At 36.3% G+C, this 13,018-nt stretch overlaps 1 protein-coding gene across 1 annotated transcript in view; it reads right to left on the reverse strand.

Annotated features, from left to right (window-relative positions):
* CWC27 (CWC27 spliceosome associated cyclophilin) overlaps positions 1-13,018 on the reverse strand; it is a 201,168-nt gene that overhangs the window by 159,560 nt on the left and 28,590 nt on the right. The window contains exons 8-10 of the mRNA XM_082723092.1: positions 12,427-12,506; positions 11,194-11,227; positions 9,902-10,056 (exon numbers count right to left, since the gene is read on the reverse strand). Of these exons, the coding sequence (XP_082579218.1) occupies positions 9,902-10,056; positions 11,194-11,227; positions 12,427-12,506 (269 nt within the window). The remainder of the gene's footprint in view (positions 1-9,901; positions 10,057-11,193; positions 11,228-12,426; positions 12,507-13,018) is intronic.

A 13,018-nucleotide genomic window follows, 5' to 3' on the forward strand; every position in this document is an offset into this window, starting at 1 on the left:
GGCAGAACAGCACGGGGAGGAAAAGGCAGAAGCAGAATCCCCGCCAAGCAGGGAGCCTGACACAGGACTTGATCCCAGGACCCTGGTATCATGAACTGAGCTGAAGGCAGACACTTAACAACTGAGTCACCCAGGGGCCCCACAACTGGGAATTTTAAAAGTGTTTTTTTATTTTGAATAGCCCAAGAAACAGTTTTGTTCAGAATATCCAAAAATCCTTGCTATAAAGACCCAAACATAAGAAAAATGGAAGCTTGCCAGAAATGCCAAATGATGGTATGATTTATAATTGTTACTATTCCAAAATTTTAAATGAAATAGATAAAGGCAGTAAAATAAACCATCTAGTCTACACTGGAGGATTATACAACACTAAAGGACTAGACTTCATGCTAAAATGTTATTTCTTTCCAATAGTGCCTCCAAATGGTTTATCTTATTAGCATTAGGGTATAACTTATGAAATTGCTAGCTGTTCTTGATCTACAAAAATGGTAATTTTACATTCAACTCTTTTTGACTTGGTACTTTCATCTTTTCCAGAAATACATATAGCCTACTTAACATCCTTAATAATTTGCATGCATGCATGTCTCTTAGAATATTTGACATGATGAATTAGTAATTAATTGTAATTAATTGTTTATAACCTCATTTTTATATTATATTATGAATGTTTGCAGAAAGAAATAATTTCTCCTTTATTTCTGTGTTCCTGAGTTTAGCACTGTCTGGCACTTAGCAGTTATTGCAGTGTCTGGCAGTGTATGTTGAGAATAGGCTGACTGCTTAGGAAAGAACATACAAAAAAATAAAATCAATCTCTAGTGTAAGTTACCATGCAAAACTTCATTAAAATTAGGATGGCTCCAAAGCTTAGTACCTACTAATAAACCCAAATATTTCCTGAAAATACAATATTTGGACAACTACTACTCCATACCAAAGAAATAATAACTGCAAATTTTCTTTATTCGGAGTCCAGTTACCCACTATAAGGGCCTCACATGTCTTTCTCTTCCTCTTTCCTACCATCTGCTTCCGTATGTCTTGGAAAGGAAAGTAATAGGAAGACAAAATGCTCTCAATGGATAATGCACTCGTTGCTTGTAAATGTTCTAATGAGAGGAAGAGGGGCACTTCTGCAGATGATGATTCTAATGGTTCATACAGCATTGTTAAAATATCTGTGGATTTCAATCTTTTTTACTATATTATCTTTTAAAATTTGTACTATAGTTTAAAAATGCACACTATCTTTTAAATTTTTTAGAAGATTTTTTATTAATTTTTGTGTCAGAGAGAGAGCACACAAACGGGGAGCAGCAGGCAGAGGGAGAAACAGGCTTCTCTTTGAGTAAGAACCCTGATGCAGGACTCAATCCCAGGACCCTGAGCCAAAGGCAGACCCTTAGCCAAATGAACCACCAAGGTGTCCCACTATCTTCTAAATTTCTGAAATGTAAATATTGTATTATCTTTTTGAATCTATACTTCCTATGTCTGATCATATTAAGACTAAAAGATTTCCCAAGGCTGAAAGAAAGGTTACAAATGTTTTCAAGGACAGAAATCCTGGGAAGTAAGAAATTCTAGTAACATGCCAAACCTGACAAAGAGACCCTTGAGAGACAACAATTGGTAACATCTAATTTGGGTGTTCACCCAGGGCTCCCGGAGTATACTCAGGAGTTATTTATGACTACATTTTCCCTTGCTTCATAATTTTAAATTCAATCCAATTCATCAGATTTTTAAAAAAGATTTTATTTATTTATTTGACACAGCAAGAGAGAGAGAGACAGAGAGAGAGGGAACACAAGCAGGGGGAGTGGGAGAGGAAGAAGTGGGCTTCCTGCTGAGCAGAGAGCCCAATGCGGGGCTCAATCCCAGGACCCCAGGATCATGACCTGAGCTGAAGGCAGGCACTTAACGACTGAACCACCCAGGCGCCCCAATTCATCAGATCTTTAATCTCAATTTTAACTTCAATATCCATATCTAAATTCCTGGTGCTATCATAATAATGATATTTCATATCTAACCAACAGATCGTAACTAAAACACAAATTCCACTTAATTTTACCAAATAAGAGAGTCATTTTATGAAGAAGATCAGCAAATATGATGGATAAACAGAACATAGCTGATGAAACTGGAACCTGTTCAAACACCAAAACTAATACCATTCCAGTTAACCTTGAAACATTTTTATCAAACGTTTGATGATTATAATTTGAGGGTATGTTAGTAATTTTTTTATTTATATTTCAATTTGATGAAAATAATTTAGAAATCACACCATAATTACATTTGATAGAAATCACACAAAAACTGAATTTCCGTAATGATTATAATCATCACAACAAACCATTGACTTCTAACTATTTGGTCTGCTTGTTACATCTGATTTTACTCTTTGGTCGTTTATTATAAATCAATACACAGATGTTAAAAAACATTGAGCAGATAACTCAATTTGGTTTACAGAATGAACTCACAGCAGTTGAGCTCCACCTACAGGCAAAAATAATTCTTTATAATCAATTTTAAAATAGGATTTTCCAAAAGATAAGCTCCAAATAATCCCAAACTTACAATTAACTTTGAGTGCACATTAGAATAACCTGGGGTGCTTTCTTAAACGTATGATCCCATTCCACAAATTCTGATTGACTTAGTCTGGGGTGGAGCATGTTCTCCGGTGATCTAAATGTACAGAAAAGTCGAAAGACATTGATCTGAGTCTTTAGCAGCACATATCTTTTAAAAACATCAGAAATACTCAAGTGTCATAGTTTAGTTCTTATAAAATTATTTGAGTCCCACTATGCTGACCATTTTATGTTTTTCAAAGATTAAAACTAAATTTAGTTGACGTAAGTGTCCTATATCACTGTTAGACTGCAAAAATTATCTGAAGTGACAGCATGATTTTTAAAAACCCACCTTTACATTATTCTGTGCCTCAGAAATAATCAAGGGAGTATGTGTGTGGTGGGGAGTAGAGTCTTTTTTTTTAAATTTAATTTTATTTTTTCAGTGTTTCAAGATTCATTGTTTATGCACCATACCCAGTGCTCCATGCAATACGTGTCCTCCATTAATACCTACCACCAGGCTCAAACCCCCACCGCCCTCCCCTCTAAAACCCTCAGTCTGTTTCTCAGAGACCATAGTCTCTCATGGTTCGCCTCCCCCCACCCCATTCACTTTTCCTTTCCTTCTCCTAATGCCCTCCATGTTATTCCTTATGCTCCACAAGTAAATGAAACTGTATGATAATTGACTCTCTCTGCTTAACTTATTTCACTCAGCATAATGACCTCCAGTCCCGCCCATGTTGATACAAAAGTTGGGTATTCATCCTTTCTGATGGAGGCGTAATATTCCATTGTATATATGAACCATATCTTCCTTATCCATTTGTCTGTCCAAGGGCATCTTGACTCTTTCCAGAATTTGGCGATTATGGCCATTGCTGCTATGAACACTGGGGTACATATGGCCCTTCTTTTCACTACATTTGTATCTTTGGGGTAAATACCTACTAGTGCAATTGCAAGGTCATAGGGTAGCTCTATTTTTAATTTCTTAAGGAATCTCCACACTGTTTTCCAAAGTGGCTGTACCCAACTTGCATTCCTACCAACAGTGTAAGAGGGTTCCTCTTTCTCCACATCCTCTCCAACACATGCTGTTTACTGTCTTGTTAATTTTGGCCAATCTAACTGGTGTAAGGTGGTATCTCAATATGGTTTTGATTTGAATCTCTCTGATGGCTAATGATGATGAACATTTTTTCATGTGTCTGTTAGTACGTTCTTCTTTGGAGAAATGTCTGTTCATGTCTTCTGCCCATTTTTTATGTGATTATCTGGTTTTTTGGGTGTTGAGTCTAAGGAGTTCTTTATAGATCTTGGATATCAGCCCTTTGTCTATAGTGTCATTTGTGACTATGTACTCCCATTCCATGGGTTGCCTCTTTGTTTTGTTGACTTTGTTTTGTTTTGTTTTCAAGCTTCTGATCTTGAGCAAGTCCCAAAAGTTCATTTTCGCTTTTGTTTCCTTTGCCTTTGGAGACATATCTTGAAAGAAGTTGCTGTGGTCAATGTCGAAGAGGTTACTGCCTATGTTCTCCTCTAGGATTATGACAGATTCCTGCCTTACTTTGAGGTCTTTTACCTATTTCAAGTTTATCTTTGTGTATGGTGTAAGAGAATGATCAAGTTTCATTCTTCTATACATAGCCGTCCAATTTCCCCAGCACCATTTATTGAAGAGACTGTCTTTTATTCCACTGTATATTTTTTCCTGCTTTGTCAAAGATTATTTGACCACAGAGTGGACTCTCTATTCTGTTTCACTGGTCTATGTTTCTGTTTTTGTGTCAATACCATGTTTTCTTGGTGATCACAGCTTTGTAGTATAGCTTGAAATCAGGCAACATAATGCCCCCAGTTTTGTTTTTCTTTTTCAACATTTCCTTAGCAATTCGGGGTCTTTTCTGGTTCCATACAAATTTTAGTATTGTTTGTTCCAGCACTTTGAAAAAGGCCAGTGGAATTTTGATTGGGATGGCATTGAAAGTATAGTTTGCTCTAGGCAGTATAGACATTTTAACAATGTTTACTCTTCCAATTCATGAGCATGGAATGCTTTTCCATCTTTTTGTGTCTTCTTCAATTTCTTTCATGAGTGTTCTGTAGTTCCTTGAGTACAAATCCTTTACCTCTTTGATTGAGTTTATTCCCAGGTATCTTACGGTTCTTGGTGCTATAGTAAATGGAACTGATTCTCTAATTTCCCTTTCTGTGTTTTCATTGTTAGTGTATAAGAAAGCAACTGATTTCTGTGCATTGATTTTGTATCCTGCCACATTACTGAACTGCTATATGAGTTCTAGTAGTTTGGGAGTAAAGTCTTTTTTTTGGGGGGGGGGGTAAAGTCTTTTGGGTTTTCCATATAAAGTATCATGTCATCTGCAAAGAGAGAGAGTTTGACTTCTTCTTTGCCAGTTAGAATACCTTTTATTTCTTTTTATTTTCTGATTGCTGTTGCTAGGACTTCTAGTACTATGTTGAATAACAGTGGTGAGAGTGTTCATCTTTGTGGTGTTCCTGATCTCAAAGGGAAGGCTGTCAGCTTTTCCCCATTGAGAATGATATTCCCTGTGGGTTTTTCATAGATAGATTTTATGAAGTTGAGGAATGTTCCCTCTATCCCTATAATCTGAAGAGTTTAATCAGGAACAGATGCTATATTTTGTCAAATGCTTTTTCTGAATCAATCGAGAGGACCATGTGGTTCTTCTGTCTTTGCTTACTGATTTGTTCTATCACATTGATTGATTTGTGAATTTTGAACCACCCTTGCATCCCAGGGATGCATCCCATAGTGGATAATCTTTTTAAGGTACTGTTGGATCCTATCAGCTAGTATCTTACTGAGAATCTCGGCATCCACATTCATCAGGGATATTGGTCTGAAATTCTTTTTGATGGGGTCTTTGCCTGGTTTGGGGATCAGGGTAATGCTGACTTCATAGAAAGAGTCTGGAAGTTTTCCTTCTGTTTCTATTTTTTTGAAATAGCTTCAGGAGTATAGGTATTATCTCTTCTTTGAATGTTTGGTAGAATTCCCCAGGAAATCCATCAGGTCCTGGGCTCTTGATTTTTGGGAGGTTTTTGATCACTGCTTCAATCTTGTTACTAGATATTGGTCTATTCAGATTGTCAGTTTCTTCCTGTTTCAGTCTTGGAAGTTTATAGGTTTCTAGGAATGCATCCATTTCATCTAGGTTGCTTAACTTACTGGCATATAACTGTTGATAGTCATTTCTGATATTGTTTCTATTTCCTTGGTGTTACTCATGATCTCTCCCCTTTCATTCATAATTTTATTAATTTCGGTCCTCTCTCTTTTCTTTTCAATTAGTTTGGCCAGTGTTTTATCAATCTTATTGATTCTTTCAAAGAACCAGCTTCTAGTTTTGTTAATGTGTTTACTGTATCTCTAGTTTCTAACTCATTGATCTCTGCTCTAATTCTGGTTAAAGGGGAATAGAGTTCTTAACTCTGGAGGCACATTAGTATATCTGGGGAGATTTTAAAAAGTATTGTTGCCCTAAACTAGTATCTGTTCTTACAAGTTAGAAAAGCAGTTACTCTTAGAGGGTGAGGGGAGGGAGATGGGGCAAGAGGGAGATTTCTGGGTGATAGAATTTTCTGTTTCTTGATCTGGATGATGGGTATGAGTATATATGGTTTGTAAAAATTTAGCAAGCTATATAATTATTATATGTGCACTGTGAAATAGAGCTAAGACAAATATATTCTGTATGTATAATATACTTTAATTAAAAGCTAAAAAGTTAAAGAGGAGGATGTGTCCAGGTTTTCCTTCAGACCAAATGATTCAGAATCTGTGAAGATGGGGCCTAGCTATCAGTATTTCTTTGAATATTCCCCCAGGGAATCTAACAGAAAGTTGGGAATGAAAAACTATTCCTCTAATGTCCCCATCACAGATATATTTATTCATTTATTAATTTACTCATACAAACTTTAAGGACCATCTACTTACTATACTAGACTCAGAGGATGTAAAGATAAAAAGGCCACAGGGCACCTGGGTGGCTTAGTCAGTTAAGCGTCTGCCTTCAGCTCAGGCCATGATCCCAAGGTCCTGGGATTGAGCCCCACGTCAGGCTCGCTGCTCAGTGGGGAGTCTGCTTCTCCCTGTTGCTCTCACCCTCACCTGCTCGTTCTCTCTCTCAAATAAATAAAAACTTTTTTAAAAGAAAAGATAAAAAAGGATATAATCTCTGGAGAAATTTAATCTAGGCAAGGGATAGATAGGTAAACCAGTAAATCCCATATGATAAATACAAGCAAGTTACTTACAAGATCTAGAGGTGAAAGTGATTTGTTAAAGAAAAATTCAATCATTTTGATGTTGTTCATTCACTTATACAAATATTTGGGTACCTATGATGTTTGACCGTGGAAAAACACAAACAAATGGTACAATTTTCTGCCTTTGAGAAGTTAACTTCAAGAAAAGTACAGAATAAGGGTACATAAGGAAGGAAATAAAGGTATAAGCTAACATCATACTATCACAGACATGTAAAAAAAGGTGTAGTATGGGGGCGCCTGGGTGACTCAGGTGTTAAATGTCTGCCTTTGGCTCAGGTCATGATCCCAGGGTCCTGGAATCGAGTCCCGCATCTGGCTCCCTGCTCCTCAGGAAGACTGCTTCTCCATCTCCCTCTCCCCCTGCTTGGATTCCCTCTCTCACTGTGTCTGTCTCTCTGTGTCAAATAAATAAATAAAATCTTAAAAATAAAATAAAATAAAATCTTCTTTAAAAAAAAAAAAAAAGAAAAGAAAGGTGTAATATGTACACCCTAAGGAGTCAGAAATGATACTACCAAGTTGCTGACCTTGGAGGTAAGATGATATACAAACTTGAACTAGTCCAGTAACAGGGGAATTAAAAATTGGTATTCTAGAAGAGTGTTTCTCAAAAGTTAGTATGCATACAGATCAGCTGGGATTCTTGTAAAATGCAGATTGATTCCTCAAGTAAGGGACAGGGCCTGAAACTCAGTATTTCTAAATATTTCCCAAGTGATACTAATGTTACTAGTCTATAGATCACAATTTAAGTAGCAAAGTTCTGCAACAAAATGGGTTTCAAGAGACAAGAGATAAAAATATGCCCAATATTCCACAGCAGAGACACCAAGAAAAACAAAAATTGCAAAGCAGCCATTAGATTTGCCAATTAGAAGGCCTTAGTGAGAGTAGTTTCAGTGGAATGATGAGGGAGAATCTAACTGTTGGATATTTAGAAATAAATAGGAAGTAATAAGGTGGGAACAGGAAATAAAATGGAAAAGTTTTGTTTGTTTTCACTCTTGAATGCTGGGAGAGGTTTAAGTCTATTTGTAAGCTGAAGGAAAGGAACCAGTAAAGAGAGAAAACTAAAGATGGGAAAGAGGGTGGAATCACTTTGGGTAGAGAGATTCCTTTCCCTTTGCAGCAGAGGAGAAGAAACTAAGGATCGGTCTCAAAAGGGCAGGGAGGGGAAAAGAAAAGAGGAAGTGGAAGGAGTTACTCTTATTTCACAGAGCAGGAAGCCAGGTGTAGTACTGGAAATTGTTATGAAAGCCAGTAAGACAGTAGAATTGAGGAATTAAGCACTTAAACATAACAACTATTTGTTTCATCTATTAAAAACTAAAAATGGGGGCATATGGGTGACTCAGTTGGTTGAGCATCTGACTCTTGGTTTTGGTTCAGGTCATGATCTCAGGGTTTTGAGACAGAGCCCGTGCTCAGGCTCCGTGCTCAGCTTGGAGTCTGTTTGAGATTTATACTCTCCCTCTCCCTCTGCACCACCTCCCCATATATGTGCTCTTTCTCTCTCTCTCTAAATATAAATAAATCTTTTTTAAAAACTGAAAATATATTTTTGTCACATTATAAACCTAATCTTTAAAAAATTCATAGCTCTTAACAATCAGAAAATGCATGTCTTGAATGAAAGAGAGAAAAAAATATATTGATTGCATATGTAATCTGACTTAAACTTACTGAGCTGATGTGATGTATAAGCGCTAAAATATTGTCAATAGTGGCCCAAAGGTAATCTACTATATTTAATTACTATTTCTGAATATAGAAGTTTATACTATCAGTGGGAATTTCTGGGAATTACTTTTCTGGTTACATAAAGAAAAAATTAAGGGAGTGAAGCAATGAAAACATGGAAATGTTTTTCATTTTTAAGTTTTTCTTTTTTAAAATGTTTTTCTATATAAAACAGAAGTAGAGAAAAAGAATACTGTTTATATGTAGTTACATCTATTTTATCAACAAATGTGTATAATCCAAAAAAAAATTTTTTTTAAGATTTTACTTATTTATTTGAGAGAGAAAGAACTAGTTGTGTGGGAAGGACAGAAGGAGAGGGAGAAGGAGAAGAAGACACCCTGCTGAGCAGGGAGCCCGACAAAGCGCTCGATCCCAGGACCCTGAGGTCATGACTCTGAGATACCTAACTGACAGAGCCATCCAGGTGCCCTGAAAACCTTTTATAATGCAATATTATTTAGGGACACCGAGGTGGCCCAGTCAGTCGGTTAAGCATCTGCCTTTGGCTTAGGTCATGATCCCAGAGTCCTGGGATGGAGCCCCACATCAGGCTCCTTGTTAAGCAGAGAGTCTGTTTCTCGCTCTCACTCTCTCTCTGTGGGCATGCTCTCTCTCTCTCTCAAATAAATAATAAGATAGTTAAAGCAGTATTATTTAAATGTATACCATACAGCTGTAATAACAGAATCACAAAGGAGAGCTTTTCAATTAAATTGAATTTCAGGAGTCATAAAACTCAACAACTATCATCACACATTTGCTGACATTTCTTTCATGATACCACTGAGATTAGGAGATGTATATAGTACGAATCACACTTGAAAAGATATTTAAGAATGTTTTCAGGCCCACATACTTTCACAAGCAATTTTGACAAATTTTACTCACCTAAATCTGAGGACTTCTTTTTTTATTCTATAGAACACTCTGTTCATTTCATGGCCTTCCACATGTAACTAATATGTTGTTTACCCCACATATGAAAATTTACAGTGGCTTTTAAAGAAGATATTAGAAAGAAATGAAGTAGAATTTGACTCAGGGGACCACTGCTATAAGTACTTTAAAAATGATCTATTTTAGGCCTCCAAATAGGCTAACACACAAATGGCAGACATATCAAACATTATGAAAATAGTGCTTAAAAAAATAAGTTGAATAGAGGACTTCATTCTAATTTAAAGTGAAGTCTAAAAAAGACAAACTGACACCTGTCAGACACACAGTAATTAACTCACCTGCGGCTAACTGATTTCTTCACGTCTCCCTCTCCAGATGACTTAACATTTCCACTTGCGTCCTTTTTTAACTTTTTTGCAATTCGTTCTCTCATCAGATTCTTCTCATCACCATCAATATATTCATCATGCTCTGCACCTTCATATTCTCCATCCTGTAGAAATTGAAGTGGAATATTTGCCAGGCATCCCTTTCCCCCTTAAACTTCCAGAGATCCATCTCAGACTCTCGTCATTGCATTCTATCTAGGCCAGTTTTGTTTTTTGTTTTCTTTTGTCTTTAATTAGTAGGGGCTTGAAGAATTCTCCTGGGGTCTGCTCTAGGCCAACTATGTAAGTATGGGATACCCAAATAAGGGGTGTTTGCTCACTAACCCATAGCCCTTCTGTGCAACACGGGCTGTACTCCCTCTGTATTACCCAGGATATTGAGTCTATCTATATTCCTATTCTTTCCCAGTGGGCAATGTGGCTTCTGCAGGCAGTTGGCCAGTATACTGACCTCAACTAGAGATTAATTCCAGTAGAATCAGGAGGTGGAGAAGCTGAGATTTCCTCCTATAATCTTAGTTATACCACCTACTCCTCTTCTCAGAATCCTCCAGTGGATCCCCAACTCACTTACAACCCTATACATTCTATACCTCCTGGACATAATTTCCCACAACTCCAGGCCAGCAACACCATTTTTCTAGGGAAAATTGTAGGATAAAATCATAAGAATCACCAGTTAGGGCTGGTGTTCTTTCTATCTCGAATCACTCATATTCCATGTATCTGCATTGCCTGCCCTCTCATCACCTTCAAGTCTTTTTTTATCACCTTAATACACAATACAACTAATAAAGAAAGATCAACATAGTCTTGAAAAAGGATCTTCAGAATTGTGTATATAAAGGAATACTATAAATAACTAATCGAAGCATTTTCCCATACACCATGTAGGATACCCATGCATCAACATTTAAACTTTTAACATAATAAAATAAAATCAATGACATCTGAATTTTGAGTATTCAGGTAGTGAGAGGGAGAAAAAACAGGTTAGCAATTCATAAACATGTAAGATTTCAATTTTGTAGGGAAATACATACACATCTACACATACGCTTGGAAGGAAATATTCCAATCAAAATAAATGATTTACTTCTCAGATTTTTAATTTTTTCAAAAATTTAAATATATAATTATAAATGTAACATATACTACCTTTTAAGAAAAATATTAAATTTTTATAAACATTTTGAATTTTCTATTAATTGTTCAAACTATATACTAAAGTTAATACTTACATTGGTTGACTCTCCTACTGCATCATCTTTTTCACTACAAAAGGAATGAAAACAGGAAAATTTTAGCCTCAAAGTGAAACTACTAAAATTATTCAAATTCTAAGATCATTCAAAATTTGAAATACTTTGTTAGGATGAATAGTTCAAAGACCTACCTCAACAAAGGAATTTCTGAATGAAACTGTAGAACAAATAGAAACATTCTACAACACAGTCATTTTTACAAATAGAATAAGAACAATGCTCCATGAGCACACATATAAATTAACTAGAATTAATGGGAAAAAAGCAAACAACAACTAACGGTGCTGTTTTTATAAATAAAGGGCTGCAGTGAACAATTTTTTCCATCAGCTTGATGTACTGTGGCAGAAAAAACCAAATCCTTCAAATACAAGGATATTAAGAAAAGATTTTTTTTACATAGAATTTTTGAAAACAAGCTAAACTCAACGCAATAGCATTTTAATCCCCTTTGAGACACTGACCCAATATATCATGTGCAACTGTATTTAACAGAAGACATCTTCCCTTCTCCAAGAGAAGCAACAGAGAGAGACATTTCCTGATAACTACCAAAATGTATAAGAAAGAACTACTAAATGGATTGGTCTAAAATGTGGTGACTTCTTCACATAACCTTTCAACTCTGCCCTGTTTACCTATGGTACCAACTGGCACAAAAATGCTTTAAGGAAAAAGCTAACAAAGTAACTCTGAATTAAACATTAAACTTTTAAAACAAACTGTTTCCTACTCAAACTATACCAAGATGTAAGTTAAGCAATTAATTTTAATTAGCCCAGAAGAAATAGATAGCAAGACGAAATGAAAGGGGCCAGAATGCTTCCCTCCATTATGCTAGAAGCTCTGTTACCTCCATCACCAAAATGCTTTCGTTATTTGTCTGAGTTTAAAAAAAATTGCACTTAAGAGAACTGACCAGGGTGCTGGGTGGCTTAATCAGTTAAGTGTCTGACTCTGGATTTTTGCTCAGGTTGTGATCTCAGGGTTGTGAGACTCAGCCCCGCACTGGGCTCTGCCCTCAGTGGGGAGTCTGCTTGAGATTCTTCGCCCTCTCCCTCCAGCACTCCCAATACCCATGGCACACACTCTCGCTCAAATAAAAATATTTTAAAAAAAGAGAGAGTGAACTGACTTTTTTCTTACAAAGGCAGCAAGAAAATATCTGAGCCAGAGAATCATTTAGGATCACACTTGTAGCATACTAACCTTCCAACAGCTGGAACAGAACTGAGATGGGGATCATCCTTAAGCAAGTCATGACTACTTTTGCTTTTTCCCTTCATGCTCTAGGGAAAAATGTAGGATATAATCATAAGAAGAAATAAGCTTTCCAAAAGAACAAGTTAACACATTTACATAAAATCTAGTACTGTTAGAATATGGCTAACAAAAGATACATGTTCCTGAAATTTTCAATATAAATTAAAGCTTTATAAATAAGAAGCTAACTCTCACACTGATTGAAAATACTTTTTGGGAGTGCCTGGGTGGCTCAGTGGGTTAAAGCCTCTGCCTTCGGATCGGGTCATGATCCCAGGTCTTGGTCTTGGGCTCCTCTGCTCAGCAGGGAGCCTGCTTCCTCCTCTCTCTCTCTGCCTGCCTCTCTGTCTGCTTGTGATCTCTATCTGTCAAATAAAATAAATAAAATCTTTTAAAAAAATACTTTTTCTTCCTAAAAGTGATAAATCCTTCAAAATAAGTTTATTGGTTACTATTTCCAAATATTATGATTGGTATGCTTTAGCTGTATGTATGATTTACATACAGCTAAACTAATTCTTTGACCCAGATAGTAAAA

The sequence above is a fragment of the Mustela nivalis genome, assembly GCF_964662115.1.
Source record: "Mustela nivalis genome assembly, chromosome: 3".
Lineage (NCBI taxonomy): Eukaryota > Metazoa > Chordata > Mammalia > Carnivora > Mustelidae > Mustela > Mustela nivalis.